We start from the raw sequence: 18156 nt of genomic DNA, 5'->3' as shown, positions 1-18156 counted from the left end.
TTTACATGCAGTTACGTTTTCAGAAGAATAGCACCTCTAGACCCTGTGCAAGACCATCCAAGTCAGATATCCAGCCAGGCTGGGTTCATCTTTACGGTCTACAGACCCCCTAGAAATATGTCACCCCCGGGACAGATGGCAGCCGACAGTCCCAATCAAAAGTCAGCATCTGCCCCGGCCGGGCGTGGCTCAGCGGTTGAGCGTTGACCTAGGATCCAGGCGATCGGGGTTCGATTCCCGGTCAGGGCACAGGCCCGGGTTGTGGGCTCGATCCCCAGTCGGGGGCGTCCAGGAGGCAGCCGATCAATGACTCTCTCATCATTGATGTTTCCATCTCTCTCTCCCTCTCCTTTCCTGTCTCTGAAATCAATAAAGATATATTTAAAACTTTTAAAAAGTCAGCATCTGAACAGTCCTGGAAAAATTCTAAGCTTCCTGCACAGGCACAGTTCATGCCTAGCAGATGCCCCCCAAATTAGTTAAAGGTAAAATCAGAGTAAATTCTATGAAAAAACAAACAAAACACAAATGCAGCCTTTTTTCTCCCAAAGCCGTATTTCGACAGCGCTGGACAAATAACGGGTTGGTTGTATCTTTTGTTTCCTCCTGCTCGGTTCTTCTAGAACCTTGGTGCAGCCTGTAGAGTCACCCCAGGGATCATAGGAAGAGCAGGAAAAAGTCCCCCCTTTTATACTGTTCAAAGCATATTCTGCGCTGGCAAGTTCAGATGTGACTTTTACTCCACATTTGCCGGCGCTTAAAATGTACCAAATCAGGCTGTTAAAATGCAAAGACACTCATGGGCCATATGGAACAGAGTTATCAAGAGTTGTCTGGGAAGACAGTGTGCCAGCCAGGCCGGACTTGTTTAAACGGGGGGCTGCCCTCCGCCGTCAAAACCCTTGTTGAACCTGTTGTGATAAACGGTAGCCTGAGACTCGTGCGATGCGTTCAAGGTCAGATGTCATTGTGTTAGCGGGATGGGAGGAAAGGAATCGGAGAGGGGGGCTGCTTCTCCGAGCCCCCCGCTAATGCTCTGCCAGGCCAGCCAACCACGTTTTCAAACAAAAGTGACACCCTCATGGGTGGGGACACCTCGTATACGCGTATGATAAATGGCTGTTTAATTCCCATGTTGCAGGTGGTCGCAGCTACTCCCCAAGGAGCCCCGCAGGGCATCCTGCCCCCGAGAGTCACGGCCCCCAGCGCGGACGCTCTGCGCTTGAGCTGGGACGCCCCCGAGAAACCGAATGGCGTCGTTAAGGAGTACCAGCTCCGGCAGGCTGGGAAAGGGCTCATCCACACGGACACCGCCGACAGGAGGCAACATACGGTCACAGGTAAAACCCACCGGAAGAGTCTGTCGCCGTGGGGAGGGGGCCGAGCATCCCAGGGGCGTGTGCGTGATAGACGAGGTCACTTTGAAAGGACGCGTTCTCTTGACATATGGTCAGATCCCACTTACCACACTAATCGAGGGACCCACACTGACAGCAATAAGCCACAACAGCAGATAACTTCAGAGATAATTTATACTTGGCTTGGATGTGCATTATGTGTAGGGGTTTGACGTCAGTATTCCGTGTTTTTGTTGTGTTTTTTTTTTTTTTCAGACAATCAGTAAGGTGCATTTTCATTCCCCAAGGATATACTCATAGATATAACAGGGCTGGGGTAGCCAAGACCATATTGGGAGGCAGGGAAAAAAAAATCAGCCAGAGGCCAACGTTTATCTACCACGTCGGTAATTAATACACAGAATAGTTGACAGTTGACTGGTTGTGACAACTTGTTATTAACATCAATTAATAATTGCATTATTTTTATTGTTTATTATAGCAGTTTATAATTAGCTTTGATAGTGTAATAATAGTACAATATAATAGTATAATGTTAGATAATTAGCAGCAGTGATTATAATAATAATTAACATGTTTTAGCTTGAATGTCACTTCTGTAGGAGGGAAGGATTCTCTGACGTCCCCAGGCTGGCTGTGGCTTCCCTGACACGCCACCCTGTCACCTGTGTCATTGTCATCGTCGGCCCCTCGCTGACGTTTCCGTTCGTTTCCTATCTGCCTTTTTGTATCTCTTCCTGCTGGAATGTGGTCTTTAGGGGGGCTTCCCTCCCCTAGGTCTTCCTTTCATTGTCATTTTTAATGGATAACTTTACATCAAAGAGGATTTTACGCACGTGAGTGCATGCCCGAATTCTTCTTTTATTAGAGTAAACACTTTAAAGTTTTTCCCCACGTAATCTGACTTTTTACAAAATTATAAAATGGAAAGAAGTCGTTCGAATCCAGTCAGCCCGTCGGCACTGTTTTTGGCAGCTTTAGACAGCGCGTCCCTTGGGCAGTCCAGCCCTAAAGGGACGAGTTCTTTGTTGAAAGAAGAAATAAACCTCATTGGGCAAAACCTGACCAAGCCCAGCGCCACCCACGTGTAGCCCCGTGGGACAGGATTGGTGCTGGGTGGCGTCAGACGACCTAAAACCCGACGTCCATGCAGTGTGGACGCATTTTATCTGCCAGGCAGGATCCAGCACCGCGGCCAGCAGCCCGGCCAGCACCCTGCAGAGCTGCTTTGCGACACCAATGGCCGTTTCATGGAGCTCATGAGATGAGCGACACTCAGCAAGTGCATTTCACATCTCATCTCCGACGTTTGATGGAAGAGCCGCCCGAAGCCCCTGGGATGAGTGTTTTGCTTTTCCCATCTTTTCCCAAACCCCGGCATCCGCTGAGCGACCGCCGATCACTGATGAAGCGGGAGCTCTCGCCGTCCCCGAGCCTGGAATCCGGGTCCCGAGAAACGACGGCGGGGGAGCCGGGCACCCTGCCTCAGCCCCGTCGTCGCCCTGCTTATTTTTAATTACCTCGGAGCTTTAGCAACATGATCCCCTAAATGGTCTGTGGGAATAGCGGCGAAGGCACTCATCACGCGAAATCCATAAATTGCTTATAATCCCCTCAAGATGTTAAAAAAAGCATTAAGTAATTGAAGACAGGAAGTCCTCGGTTAATTATTTAGCGGCGTTATCAATGCCTTAAGTAAACCGACGCGTGTCCTGCTATCTCACTGAGCCGGGCCCCGTGGGGACCGAGGCGCGGCCGCCACCGGCTTCTCATATTCGCTAATGCAAACAGCACATGGCAGCTTGTCAATAACAGGCCTCTCCGTCGCCCCGGTCACTGAACGCGCCAGCGGCCTGCGCGGGACGGTCGGGCTGGCAGCGACGGCGCGGTTTCGCTCCGGGTCACCGCCGCTGTCCACGGGGGGCCTCCCGGTGTCGGCGCCGGGGCGGAGGCAGGGAAGAGGGATTAACGAAATAATTAGGGCCACTGAGGACAGAATGAATTAATCATGTCCCCTTTAGCAGCTGATACGATCAGGGCTTATGTGTCTCTTAACTCCAGGGGAAATGTTTTTTAAAAATTCATTAAAAGTTGCTCCTCGCTGCATTTCACTTAAGAGGGAAAACACACCGGCGTCGGCGAGGAGAGGGGTTTGCCTTCTGCCACCATCCCCTAGGAGGCCCGGGAAAGCCACCTGCGCTCAACCAGGTCCACCGTCCTCATTAGGGCCGAAGAGCGGCTGCGAACAGCCCGGAACAGAGACCACTTTGGGAAAAGGGAGAACCTAGTGTGACCATCGATATCCCAAAATGTGGGAAATTTTTTATAAAGGGATTTTACCTTTAGATAACCCTGTGTGTTCCCATAGTGTCTGTCCCACATCCTGCTATCATAGCTTTTATTAGACTTCGTGGCTGCTTCCTTTATCTCTCGTCTCTGTTCCTCAACTATCAGGTAAAGCTTTAAAAAAAAAAAAATATATATATATATATATATATATATATATATATATATATGTCTTTATTGATTTCAGAGAGAGAGAAACATCAATGATGAGAGCCATTGATCGGCTGCCTCCTGCACGCCCCCCACTGGAGATCAAGCCTGTAACCCGGGCCTGGGCCCCGACCGGGAATCGAACCGTGACCTCCTGGTTCATACGTCCTCGGTTAATTATTTAGCGGTGTTATCAATGCCTTAAGTAAACCACTCAACTACTGAGCCACGCCGGCCAGGCAGTAGGTAGAGCCTTTTAAGGAGAGAGACAATAGCCTCGTGTTCTAGAAGAAGGCATTCGGGTTGAGTCGCGTGCCCCCCGCGGGACCACAGAGGCCAGGAAGGAGGCTTGCTCCAAGACTCCCAGGCATCGTCGTCATCATATTTCAGGGCTGTTTGGTAATTCTTTAGACTATAACAGATGACACTGCAGAATGACTGGATGAGAGCTTCGAAGGAGCGCTGGCTATCCAAAATTATAGCAGACACAATGCCTTTTCCTGGCTATTTACCTGGAGATTAAAAATTAGAAACAAGCTGTTTCTTATAGAGTACATCACACGTCACTTCCATAGGCATGGGTTTTGTTTTCCAAGTCATATTTTTATGGCCCACAGGCAGACTTTTCATGGTCTCCTTTCAACACACATTTACTCTTGAAAGTAATGATACTTGGAAGGGTAATTGCAATGAGTTTGGTTATAATATGCCTCTTTCCTTAAAAAAAAAATAAAGAACAAGATTCCCTGTGGGCAGATCCGGGTAATTTGCAGACACAGTAATAATCTTCACTGCACCGAAATGTTAAATGCTAGGCTTTTTCTCCATTCATTTGCCTTTCCCCCCCTACACACTGTTTCCTACTCTTTTAATTCAGTGCCGAGCCCCTGAGTGATGTTTTCTGTTCTCCTGCTCTTCGACTCCAGGATTAAGTTACAGTCAGAAGGGTTCCTTGGAGACATCTCTCTACTTCCCTCTCCTCGCCCTGATCAATTCACGAGTACTTTCCAATTGGCGTGCCCTTTTCATTGCCTGTTGCTAATATTTCATATATATCTCATTTTAAGGACTACCAATAGAGACTTACTTAAAATGACAGCAAATTCCGCTTGAAGTGTGTTGGTTTTATTGAGTCGTACAGGGTCATCTATATGAAGGGACATCTAGTTCATGTAAATCATCCACGCCTCATGGCAGCGGGTGCTGTGCTTGCAGGGTGTTTGAACCAAGCCCGCGGGTAACCCAGCCCCCTAACAATATGGAAAATACAGGACCTGAAAAATAGAATATAGGAAATGGTGGATTCCGATATCGCCTTCTCCCAAATTAGCCTGCAGCCCATAAGCAAGTCTACACTATCCGTCGTGCCCACAGTTTACAGATGTGGAAACTGAGGCACCCAGAGGTCAGACAACTTGCCCATGGTTATAGTTACTAGACAGGTAGAGGTTAGAACCCAAAGAGTCTAATTTCAGACTCTTTTCTCCGACAGCCATGCAATACTGAGTCAGTGCCTGAATTGCAGTAATATTTAAAATTGTGTTTAAAATATACCCACTTGGATTTATATATTATATATTTATATATTTATATGTTTATATATTTATATATATTATATTTATATAAATATATATATATATTGCTGGAAGTTTCACTGGGCTTTGAGCTACCTATGTCATCGTTTTCCATATAATAACTGCATTTCCTTGAAAAATAACTGCATTTCTTATAAAATATGTTCAGTTAGTACATAGAGTGCAGTGAATAGAGAAGTAAAAGTAGAACAACCTGAGACCCGTTGAATTCTCATCGGCATATGTGACTTCACTTTCAGGGGCGATGCTGGTGTCGGACACGCAGAAAAAAAGTCTAGAGACTATTTATTGTTCCCCAGTTACATTAGTCTTTGTGATTATTTTAATAGCCTGCACCCAGAGGAGATTCGGTCGCTCAATGAATAGATGCCGCGGGCAGGGATACGTATGAAATTATGAGAAAGGGCCAGTTTGGCCCGGTCACTCTTGTGATGGGCGTCATGGGTGTCCACTGTCGCCTCGCAGCCCTGCCATCCCTGTGGAGCACTTTCGTGTGCTTGGCCTTCTTTAAACGATATTTCACAAGCAATGAACATTTAAAATAGGCGGTATTGAGAAATAATGGTGAGAAATAAACCTCAGGATACCACCCCTGTTCTCAGACTGCTTACGTTCTAAGCGAGAAGTGAGATACTCAGATGAACGGTGCTCTAAGGGTCAAGACCCCCCTTTTCCAGTAGTGGCAGGACATGGGGTCCTCATCAGGCTAAATCAGCTTTTGCCACTGCAGTCTCTGTCCTTCCTGGATGCGTCCTACCTATTTTTAAAATTTTTTTCGAGCTCTATATTTTATCATCGTTAGCATTTTCCCATAAGCTTTTATCAGACGTACGTGGCTCGGGTGTGACTTGGATCTTTCATCCCGCTCCTCATCTGCAAATCAGGCGGAGATCAAAATCGTGTAAATGCTCCATCGCACCCAGATGGGCGATTGCGGTCGCATCAGTATCTGCATCTTTTCATTAAACCGATAAGGAAACACAAAGGGCTTTGAAGCTGAGTCCTGGAGCGGCTCCAGCTACACAACATGAGCGCTTTAGCTGAGAACCCAGGCCACGGCTCCCAGTCTCAGTGAACCAGCTGATTAATTATTTTTTTTTAAATGCATCTTTATTGTTTAATTTATCTTTACCACAACATAAGGAAAGACTTTCAAACAAAACAAGAACCCTGGAGCTCTCTGAAGGTGGGACGGGCTCTTTGGGAGTCAGAGGGCTCCCATCTCCTGAGCAGGGCCGCCTCTCCAATGACACCCCGTACAGGGAGATCAAGAAAAAAGGTGCATGGCTGGGGTCCATGGAGGCTAAGATCTCTTCTAAGGCTGAGAATTTATCATTTCATCAGTGATTCGTGAAATGTCCATTAGTGCTGAACTGCTTATGAAGTTCCTCTCTTCTTTTAAAGAGTGTTTTCTGCTCTTAAAAAAATTTTGGATGTCGTATCGACAACTCTGCATGTTGCTTCTGCTGCTTAGCTGATAATAAATAATCCTCTCCAGATGAACTTTATTTCTGGTTTGCTCTTTCTAGGTCTCCAGCCGTACACCAGCTACAGCTTCACTCTTACAGCTTGTACATCTGCCGGGTGCACTTCGAGCGAGCCCTTTCTAGGTCAGACTCTGCAGGCAGCACCTCAAGGTAATTAAAAATACCCGTGATTTGGGAGAAGACGTTTTCCTGTGGCATTTTAAAGTAAACTCGCCAAGCTCTTGCATAATGAACTGGGAAGAAGGCATAAAGTCAGTAGGTACAAAAGAAAATAATATTCTAGGTTTTCATTCTTCAGGTTTGGTTCAACTCTGTGCCTCCCCAGTTAACGTTTGCTTTCAATTCTTTTTGACCCTTTTAGACTTAGGGTTCTATAAAAGTTACTATTCTTATGGACTGGGATATGAAATTCCTCCAAAAATCAAAAGTTGAATATTTCTGGGGTGCCTGATAGAACAAGTACCATGCTCACTGCTGAGGTTGACTTGCAATCAAGTAGACGTGATAGGACAGGTACCCAAACCCATAGGAAGAGAGCGAGTCCAGAAGGTGACCTTCAGAAAGAAGAGGTGAGCAGGGTGCTCAGGCTAATCTGAGGGGTGTATGATGACCGTCCGTCCAGACACCCAGAGAGAGTTCATGGAGCAGTTAGTGGACTTCGGGGGTGGACCACGAGCAATACGGATTCTAACCGATGGACAGTGGAGGAAACTTGCAAACATGGGGAATGTAAAGTGGGACCATCACCTCAGAAGGCAAACTGGCATTAAATTTACAATGCTGACTCCCCGTGACCCAGCAGTTTCATTGTAATTATCTGTGCCAGAAAATAACTTTTCCACAACTGCTCCAGGAGGGGTGTACCAGGCTGCGTGTTGAACCGTGTTTTGTTTGTCTAATGGCAGATGTTGGAAGCAATCTCAATGTACCCGAGTAGGGGAAATGCCAAATAAATTCAGGTATAGTCACACTGTGGTATTTCACGCATCAGTTTTAAAAAATGAGATGGATAATCCACACATATAAAGAGGGAGTTAATAGAACTCCATTAATATATGGTATTTATGTGTATAAAAAGCATACATAGAAAATGATATTTATTTCTATAGGTAAATAAATGCACAGACAAATTCTGGGAGCGTATACACCCATCTGATAACAGTGGTTGCTTATGGGTTGGGAACTGGGTGGGTGGTATCATCTACTTTTAGGAGAAAAAACATGCTCACAAGCTCGGGCTGGTGCTCAACGAATTATTTTTAAAAATGTATTATCTGCCTGTTTTGCATGTGGGGGAAATAGAGGCCTAAATAAGTCTCTAAACAAATGTAATGTGAACTAACATCGTAGAGTGCTGAACCACTTGTCCATGACTCTGCTAATGAAAGGGGTTGTTGCACCTCAGAATATTAGACCTGAAGTTCCTACCAGTAAATGGGGAGTAAAATGGAAAATTCCACATAGGGACATATGGCTCCTCCCCAGGAATTCACTAATGATGTTTTCTATATAAAGAATGCTTCATGTCAAAAAGCTTAGTGTTCCTTTGAAAGGAAGAAACCAGCAGTGGATTTTTTGGAAAGGTAAACTATCCAATGGATACTTTGATGGTAATGGATACCTTCTAAAGGATCCACCAGCCATTTTTTTGGCTGAAACTCAAGCCTGATAAAATAACAGGGCCTCTTCCTCCAGTTTGCTCACGAAATCCATACATTTAAATTATTAGAAGATAAATGTCTATTTTCCCACAGACCCGACAGCCTTTCTTGACTCAGATTTCCTGACTTAAAAATTATAGCTTTCAACAACGCAGGGGAGTGTGAGATGAGAAATGCTATCCTTGAGTTCCTTTTTTTTTTTTTAACTTTAGGCACTTTTCCTTGAACACAAATAACTGTGCAGAGGAGTAATAAACTAAATGGGCTTTTCTCCACTGAAGAAATGTGGATTTAGGATCCATTTTCTGGCTGCATTAAGTGCCATTTGTGAATAAGTTGTATGTGGAATAGATGTAGTTGGCACATTTAACTGGAGGGTGTAAGGAAACCAATCGCCAGTAACATTAAGTTCTGTCGTTCTGTAGGATGGAAACAAACATGGCATTTTAAATCAGTAACCCAGACACCACTAATTATAAAATGCCTATTCGAGTGAATTAGACGTAGATTGAAGGGCTAACATTTGAGTGTCCTACGTGGATTTGGAGAGAAATAAAAGAAGCATTTGTTCAGAGCCACCCTGAGCTCCTCCCATTTCTCTCTCATTGTCAATCTTAGAAACAAAGGGGAAAAAGTTAATGTTTATTATGACCTCATTGATCAGTTGGACGCAATCCTCTACAATTTTAGCCTCATAGAAAATTGTGTTCCTTTAGCAAATAGTGAGATGAGTTGGGATGGTTGCTTTCTTTGTAGAATGGCTGCCCAACACAGAAAATGACATGATACTGGGTAGAATGCCAAATGAATAAATTAGTAAATAGTACATAGTCCAGATGTCAATGCATCCTGGACATCAGCTAATAGAAAATTGGTTCCCTTCACCTTATTTCAGGAAGAAAAAAAAAGCCAATCCACAATACATGTTGGGATTTTTCTGTTGAAATGAAGGTGTAGAGGGAACATGAGAGTGGGTGATATCACAAGGCATTCAAGATACATGTCAAACAAACCCAGTAGACTCCTTCCTTTTTAGGTGGTTACCATGTCAAGAGGCCCACCAAGGTCTCCTTCTGGAATTTCACTCTTATGCTCCCAGCTAGCTTACCCACTCAAGGTAATTTCCCTCATGACCACGTAAAGTTTTCTTCCCTTGAGTTGCCTTAACTCAGCCTTTCTACTATGTAAAATAGGCTTCTGATGCCACCTGAGACTCAGGCTCAGCGAGGGGACAGACTCTCCATCTGGGGCTCTCATTAAGACATCTCGCCAAAGGTGGTCTTACTCTGTCAAAGATTCCTTGCAGCTGCCAAGATGACACTGTCTCCATGTCATTATACAAGTCAAAACACAGCCCTTGTTTTTTCACATGTCAGTCTCCTCTTATAAATCAAACCAATGGCCACAGGATTTTGATCAACATGAATAGAGCTTGTTCACATGTGAAACTCAATTTTTACCTAAAACGTGGAGCAAACCCAAAATGTTGCTTCATTTTATTTCGTTAACTTCTCCAAATCCACAGGCTGCATTGACTGGTTCAAACTGGAAACTAAGAAATAGTCTTTTTCATATCTTGGTGATTTTTTACATATGTTTTTATTGATTTTGGAGAGAGGAAGGTACAGGGGGGGAGAGAGAGAAACATCATGGATGAGAGAGTCATTGATCGGCTGCCTCCTGCATGGCCCTTACTGGAGATTGAGCCTGTAACCTGGACATGTGTCCTGACCTGGAATTGAACCCTGATCTCCTGGTTCAGAGGTTGACACTCTACCATTGAGCCACACCAGCCAAGCTCTTGGGGATTTTTAATACATCCTTCAAGGTGAGAAAGACTTGACTTCAGGAAGAAGATTATGAGTGAATTTTTGTACTTTCTGTTAAATCAACAAATTAATATCATGTTTAAGTCAGAACTGTAATTAAGTGGTTGAGTCATCTCATGGCTGTTGGCAGAGAAACTCAGAAAAAAAAAAATGTATACGATGATTTGTAGATTTGTCCAAATATTCAACACAGAGCAAGCTTTCAGGACAAAATGAACTACTTTCTTCTCAGGAACAAGTTGTTCCGTAGAAAATCAGTACGTTTTATGCCATTTTGAAATCGACCTTGATTCGTTTGGGATGTTGCTAAACACATTGTATTTGAATTTCCTGAAAATTGTTTTTTTTTAAAGTTTCAGGATCTTACCCTTAACTGAGTAACTTAGGGGAGAGTCAAACAAAAACTATTCCCGTAGGGTCTGGTGTGGATGGAGACAATGGCGCCAGGTAGGCCAGAGGCAGAAAAATGTAGGGCCACACAGGCTAGCACAAGGAGTTGAAATTATATGAATAATTATATGAATAATTTTAAAAGGGTTGTATATGTTATAAAGATCGCATTGGCATGCATATATATATGTATATATTATGCACTTTTATAAAGATCACAATGAAATATGGCGGTAAAGATATAGGGAACGATAGGCATTTAGGGTAGAATCTGCAGGACTTAATGATAGGTTATATTCAGAGGTGAGAAAAGTGATAGCCTCAAGAATAATTTTTTTGCCCAATAAAATGGACAGACAGACACGATCGGGAAATGAGCAGATTGTAGACAGGAAAATCAGGAGTTCTGTTTTGGAGGTTTTAAGTTTTCTCTATATAATTAGTCATCCAAATGGAGGTGTCAGGTAGACAGTTAGATTCATGAGCCTGAAGCTCGGGAGAGAGTTTTAGTCCAGTTATTGGCACTTGGGAGTGTTCAGCATAAAGATGACTCCGAAAACCGAGACTCAGTGGGGATCTCCTAGGAGGTGGCTTTTGGAAAAGAAGAAGGGGACGGCCTCCCTGTCTGGGGACTATGCCACTTTGAGGTCCCCTGGGGAGGTGGGGCCTGTGGGGCTGGAAGGAGGGGCTTAGAGAAAAGGCAAAAAGAAACAACAGAGGGCGACAGAGGCAGAGAGAAATCATGTTTATTTGGTGACTTGGATAATTCAGGTCAATACCAGGTGATGTCACTGTCACGCATCCGTCAAATCTTGATTGCATTCAGAGTGACAGCCAAGGCAGGGAATCCCTCATCCCTGCTTGGATGGCGTTCGCTCCTTAAAGGCAATTCCAGAATAAAACAATCCAAGCCCAGTTATGCATTTCGCCTCCAAAGAAAACCAGGAGTCTTGCTGCCGCTCACCCCGAGATTGTTTTATCAACAGAGAAAAGGATCGGAGCGTGGGCGGTGACGCGGGGACTTTGGGTAGAGTGTTTCCTTTATCCCAACACTGAATGCTCATCGTGTCGTTTCTGCCAGGCGTGTGGGCGACACCCCGACACATCATCATCAATTCCACGGCGGTGGAGCTGTGCTGGGGTCCCCCAGACAAGCCCAACGGCCTCGTGTCGCAGTATCGGCTGAGTCGCGACGGAAGCTCCGTTTTCCTGGGTGGCGGCGAGGAGCAGCGTTTCACCGACGGCAACCTGCGGCCCAACAGCAGGTGACCCAGAAGGAAACTTCACCCATCGTGCAGTTAGGTTTTTAGATTTTTCAGGCATGAAAAGACTGTGCCTCCCACTGAACCGATAGGGAATTAATTAGTTCATCTCACTCATTAGCTGTCGAATAGCCGATGAGGTCAGTGGACCCAGTTCCGATGGCGGTGACACAAGTGCTAACGCCTTACGTTAGTCTTGAGAACCCGGGGGACTCCTTAAAAATCTTCTAGATGACTCAAACGCTTGAGAATGTTGACGCAGACAAAATACACAAATTATTCAGCTTTAAAAATGACCCTGTGTTCAAAAGCATGCATTCCTCAACCAGCAATGAAAGAAATGGAAAGGGCCTTGTTCGTCAACTCCCTTTTCTTTCGGCGTCGTGTGTTCTCTGCTCGCTGCACTATATATAATAGACCTGAGTGATTTTTGGGGGGTGGATGTCCACCTGTTTGCAACTCATACCCATTCATTTCTCAGCAGAGACAAAATATATTTGAGATCAGCAGATGCCCTGTTGCCGAGAATAAAGATGGATTTGGCTTTATTGTAGAGAGTGGGAGATCGGTTTGGAAACTGCTCCCTCTAAATATATTGCCCTGAACTCTCGCCCATTTGAAAATGGGGCAGATTAATTGGGTCCCTCCACAGTGCGCAGCACGCCCCAGGGCTCTCCTGAAATGGTGAAGAAAAGCCTCGAATTGCTGGGGCGTTAAAGTCGGGAGGGGAGAGAGAGTAATGGCCTGGGGACAGCGCTGCCCGGGGTAGACCGACGACCAAGTCGGTGGTGCAGTTTCTGGACAGGGGCAGGGACTTCGCAAGTTGTCCCAAGTGTAGGGCTAAGCAATGGGGAGAAGAACAGCCACCGTTGTTCAGTTCTCCCGCGCATTGCCTTGCAACAACTTTTTTTCCCCCCGATACAGATACGTTTACAAGTTGGAAGCCACAACTGGAGGTGGCAGTGGTTTCAGTGACGAGTACCTTGTCCAGACACCTCTTTTGACCCCAGAAGAAGTCCAGCCTCCGTACAACATCACAGTGACCGGGCCTCATTCCATATTCATAGCCTGGAACCCCCCAGGTAAAGAAAGAAAGTGCGTGTGTGTGTGTGTGTAGAACATTTTAGAGGAAATTAAGTGGCAATAAAGACGGGTATCTATTAAGTATTAATAATTTAGTGAATTTAGTAAATCAGAAGGAGATCATCTGTTTCCTGGGTAATATAAACAAGATAACGTAAACCACGCTTTGGCAGGTATGCGCACATAGGTAAACATACACACATACATACGTACACGCAGATATAGACATAGGTATGTAAAGATGCAGAGATACACAGATACACGTTGTTGTATCAAAGCAACACTTTCAGGTACCAGAGCCTAAAAATGTCGCCTTGTTCGCATATATCCATGGAATCGATTCTGCTTCTCTCGGGATAGCGTCGCTGCCTTGCGACCTGGTAGCAGATGACCCCTTGGCATTGTAATAGTCCCTTCGGGGTTTTGTGCCGCAAAGAAGAGAGCCAGCCTGACACCAGACCCACCCTGCGGACCGGCCGTTTCCGAGCCTCACACCAGGGTCTCCCGCCAGCCAAACTCTCGAGAGCAGTGTGGCCAGGAGGCTCCCTGGCTGGGCCAGTTACCTGTCCTTTTAACAGGATCACACACGCACGTGGCCATTGCCCATCCGAGGGCTTCACGCTTAGTGAGGATCTGAAAACCTATTTCTTTTAAGACAACCAACGTGAGGATGAGTGGAAAAAACCAGAATTCCTATCCCAGGAACACCACCTGTTAGCCGACCTTAAGCCATTTCTCTCTCTCACCTCCGCCTGTAAGTCGGTGAAAGGACGGTACCTGTGTGGGGGGTGCTTAGAAACATGGAGGTAATTCCTGGGATTGGCATTATCTGGTTTATAATATTCTCTAGATAGCGCCGGTTATTTTCAGATGAACTGTTTTTGCCTTTAATTACTCATTTCTTTTCAAATGTGTTTGCTCCAACATCTGCTAGATCCCAAGGCCCCCATTTCTGTGACGATAAAACCGCCAACTGCAGGACTGGGTTAGTCCATTTTTAAGGCTTCTTTCACATTTCCCAGCATTTTGCCATTTTTTTTTGTTTGAGTTCGACAGCGTCTATTTGCGTTCAATGGAAAACGTTTCCATTTAGAAAGGGATCATTGTGACATAAAACACAACTTTTGGTGCCTTAATGGAATCTTAACTCTTGGCTCCCGGAAGCTTTGCAGAAATTGTTCTAACCCAGCCCAGGGGCTGTTGCAGAGATGCTTCTCCCGCCAACTCTGACCGTGTAGCCGATGGTTAATAAATCTATAATACCCAGACCTGTCAATCTTGTCGTTTCAGATGCACAAAATCCATTACAGAAACCCTGTAATATATGGAAAGATTAAAATCTTAAATTACACTTTTTTTCCCGGTGCCTAGAAGGATTTTGAACTCAGTAAACAGGCAGATGATTTTGACTCGTGTATAATCTACAGTTGATTTTATTGGAAAGTACCTCATGCTGGGTGTTGATTTGGATACTAAAAATATTTTCCTGTTCCTGGATTGCCACAAATATATATTTTAAACGGAAAGAAAACAAACTTGTAATGACTGGAGGTTGTTTATTTGCGTTACAATCAAGAGCTTTCTAGGTGTTCATCTCAGTCCCGTGCCATTACACTATGATTACTCCATGGGCAGAGCTGAGAAGTGGGCACAACTGTCCAGACCTGTAGTTTCTATACCTGAAGGAACATAAGAATCACCTGGAAAGCCTGTGCAAAGATAGGCTGTCAACCCCAAGTCTACTGAGGAAGAATCTCCTGTTCCGTGAGCTCAGTGAGACGGCATGTGAACCGTTCAGTGGGCACCGGGGACATGCTGGACATCACTGTTCACATCTACAGGCTCGTTTATCCCCAAACATGTCTTCTCACCTCTCACCAGCTCTGAACCTTGGGTCAGGACTTACACATCGATATGAAAGCAACCAAAGGACACATGCTGCCTTAATGGGTGGAAAATTATAGGCAGTGAGAAAGCAAATACTTCGTGGAACACCACTGGTTTGCTCAGAATAGTGGAGCTGGATCTCCCTACTGCTTGAGAATCTGAACATTCACAATTATTTAAACTCCAAATGCAATAGGGAGTCTTTCTCATCTCTCAAGGTGACGACTGTATTTTGAACTCTGTTAGCCCTCAGTCATGTTCTGATTAACAGTGTCGTTGCACTCAACGCACACGTTTTCTCGCTAAAGATGGTGAGTTATTTAGGCTTAATGCAGAATATCGAAATACCGGGGCTTTTCCTTTCACATTTATCTCCGAGCCCATTAAAGAAAAGAACTGGCAACAATTCTCCTACTGAGAAATTTCAGTTAATATTGCTTAGGACTCTAAATGCTTTTTATTAATTAAGCTTCGGTGAAAGGGAAGCTAGCCTCGGTGAGGCCTGTCTATAGACACGAGGCAGCTTGGCGTTCGGGTAGCCCATTGGCCGCGGCGTGTTAGATTGGACACTCTCCACTCAAAGTCAAAATGGCATTAAGATTTCTAAGGATTCATGTTGTCTTAATTGGGATGATGCAACATTGGCATGTGTTTCACTTGTCTTATAACCAGGTGGCAAGCCGTGCTGAGTTTCAGAAGAAATGTAGAATTCATATCCATGATTTATAGTTTATTTGCACAATTTTAATTAGAACACTTAAGTTCTCTTTTAGCAAATTCCAATTTTAGTCACTGTGTCACCCGATAGGTCCTCAGACCTTACTCATCTTAGAACTAAAGATCGCACCCTTCCATTTGTCTATCTTTTTTGGAAAAATGTTGATTCAGGTCCTTTGTCCATTTTTATTAATTGGGTTATTTGTTGGTGGGAGTGGTTTTTGTTTTTTGGTGTGTGGTTGCTTTTTTTTTGGCAGTAAAGTTGAATGAGTTTCTTGTATATTTGGATATTTAACCCTTTGTCATGTGGCCTGCATGTATTTTCTCCCATTTTACCGTCTGCCTTTCCATTTCGTTGATGGTTTCCTTTGCTGTACAGCAGTGTTTTTAGTTTGATGTAGTCCCTTTTGGTGTTTACTAAATGCAGCTTACTCTGTTGAGGCCTGATAGGTACTGGGCGTTTTTCTAAGAGATTAACACATACCTCAATTAGCACTCAGTACATCTTATAGTATGGCCTGTGGTTTTCCCTATGTTACTAATGGAAGAATCAGTTGAGATGTTATAAGCTGTTTCCTGTTGGTTAGTCATCGCATAGGTGTGGGAGCCAAATCTCAATGAGTCTGACTCCAAATCCTATGGTCAAAACCACTGTGCTGTATTTTCTCACTGTTTTTCTATGTGAACAGCGCTGAGAGTAAATGACTTTTTTCTGCATTCTACTCTGATCAGAAGCTTAAAACATTTGCTATAGATACAGCAAATATACATAAGGGCAACGTAATCCAAGGATGGTCCATCCAGTAACCCAGGGGGGTCATCGTACTTGTAGCTTAAACTTCATGGGATGCAGTTCATTTGCCTCTGGGTAGATTAATTCATCTGGTCACTGTAACTAATGTGAAAATGCTTCCTGCGCCCCACGCAGGGGTGAGGTGGCATTCTGGACGCCGTGGGGGTTGTAAAGAGTGAGACATTGTCCCTGCTCTAAGGAACCCCGATAATGTGGGGGCCTAAAGTGACAGCTGTTACACAAACTCTGTAAAACTCCCACAAAATATGTATAGATGTGTGTTTCACTTGCACAGCCCCCCAAACGACATCATCAAGACCTCTTGGAATTGTCCCTGCTCCGGCTCCTTAAAAAAAAAAGATTTAAAGGAAGGATTGATTGACTCGTCCCAATGTAAAGTACGCAAGTGCTATGAAATGAAGCCACAGAGAGAGAGAAAAGTTGAATAATTTAACTTTTGTATTTGTAAAGATAATCAGGGTTTTTCTGATTACATCTTAACTTCATAAATGTTAAATAGCCTATCAGCATCTAGTTGCTGTAAATTATGAAAAGGGGCACCGCGAGGAATACTAACCAGCGCGACCCTTGTTCTTGAGCGAGCAGGGAAATGGGTTCCGGCAGCCTGTCACTGTGGGACGGGCGACACTGACTCCAAATAACTAACTGCCTTTGCACGTGGGGCAAATCGACTCACTTGAGCTGCCACCGCCCCCCCAGGTCAGACATAAATGCATGAACTTGGGGACCAGTAGTCATGGGGCCTCCCAGCTGAATTTCACAAACACGCCCATCTCCCTTCATTTCGGCATCGGGACACCAGGGAGCAGGGTCGGTTCAACTCGTTGCAGGTGGTATAGGGTTGGCGGGGACCCAGGGGCCTGTCATGTCACAGTCCTGTAAATTATGACAAGGGAGGGGACCCTCTCTCCTAAACGCATGTCAGTGTTTGACACGGTCACAACTTCAAGGAGCATTTTCTGTCTCAACACCTCATAGGTACGTGCAGAGGACATTCACTTTTGATTAACCAAGAAAGCAGGGTCTACACTAAGGGTCTTACTCTATGGCACAGAAGGAAACTAGAAGAACAGGTTTGGGAGTAGAAAATCCAGTAATTCTGCTTTGAACTTGTTGAGATTGAGGTCTCTGAGAAGTAGGCTATTGAAATACAAGTCAGAAATGCAGGAGAAATATAAGGCTGGAGGTAAGGATTTAGGAATCATCAGAATAACAGTAATTTAAGCTATTGGGACCAGTGCAGCAGATAGTTTAACTAGGAGGCTCTTCATTTAAAATAAAAATTCCGTCTGTGTTCAGCCCAACCTAGCACTTTTTCCAAAGGAAACACGTAATCGGTCCTTCTGCCTGGGTTCAGTATTTCCTTCAGACGTCTCATTTTCACCTATCGCATGCAAATTCCAGAGCATCTCTGCTTTGTACCAGTTCTTTTGCCTTTTATATACTGGGGCTCCATCCACAAAAAGCCAAATCACATTGCATTCTTCAGGCCTCGGCTCTCACGGTTGAGTCCTGTGCTGGAGATTTCATAGTTTCTATAGCAAAGCTAAACTTAAGTGCTGCGAAGGTAAATAATT

The 18156-nt window shown here is 44.7% G+C and overlaps 1 protein-coding gene across 1 annotated transcript in view; it reads left to right on the top strand.

The window, feature by feature from the left end:
• USH2A (usherin) overlaps positions 1 to 18156 on the top strand; it is a gene marked incomplete at its 5' end in the record, with an annotated part of 301919 nt that overhangs the window by 237106 nt on the left and 46657 nt on the right. The window contains 4 exons of the mRNA XM_081124187.1: positions 1142 to 1340; positions 6979 to 7086; positions 11898 to 12081; positions 13003 to 13160. Of these exons, the coding sequence (XP_080980313.1) occupies positions 1142 to 1340; positions 6979 to 7086; positions 11898 to 12081; positions 13003 to 13160 (649 nt within the window). The remainder of the gene's footprint in view (positions 1 to 1141; positions 1341 to 6978; positions 7087 to 11897; positions 12082 to 13002; positions 13161 to 18156) is intronic.

This window comes from Miniopterus schreibersii, assembly GCF_964146895.1.
Source record: "Miniopterus schreibersii genome assembly, chromosome: 21".
Taxonomy (NCBI): Eukaryota; Metazoa; Chordata; class Mammalia; order Chiroptera; family Miniopteridae; genus Miniopterus; species Miniopterus schreibersii.
Note: the sequence above shows the minus strand (reverse complement) of the source record. Positions and strands in the feature narration are given on the sequence as shown.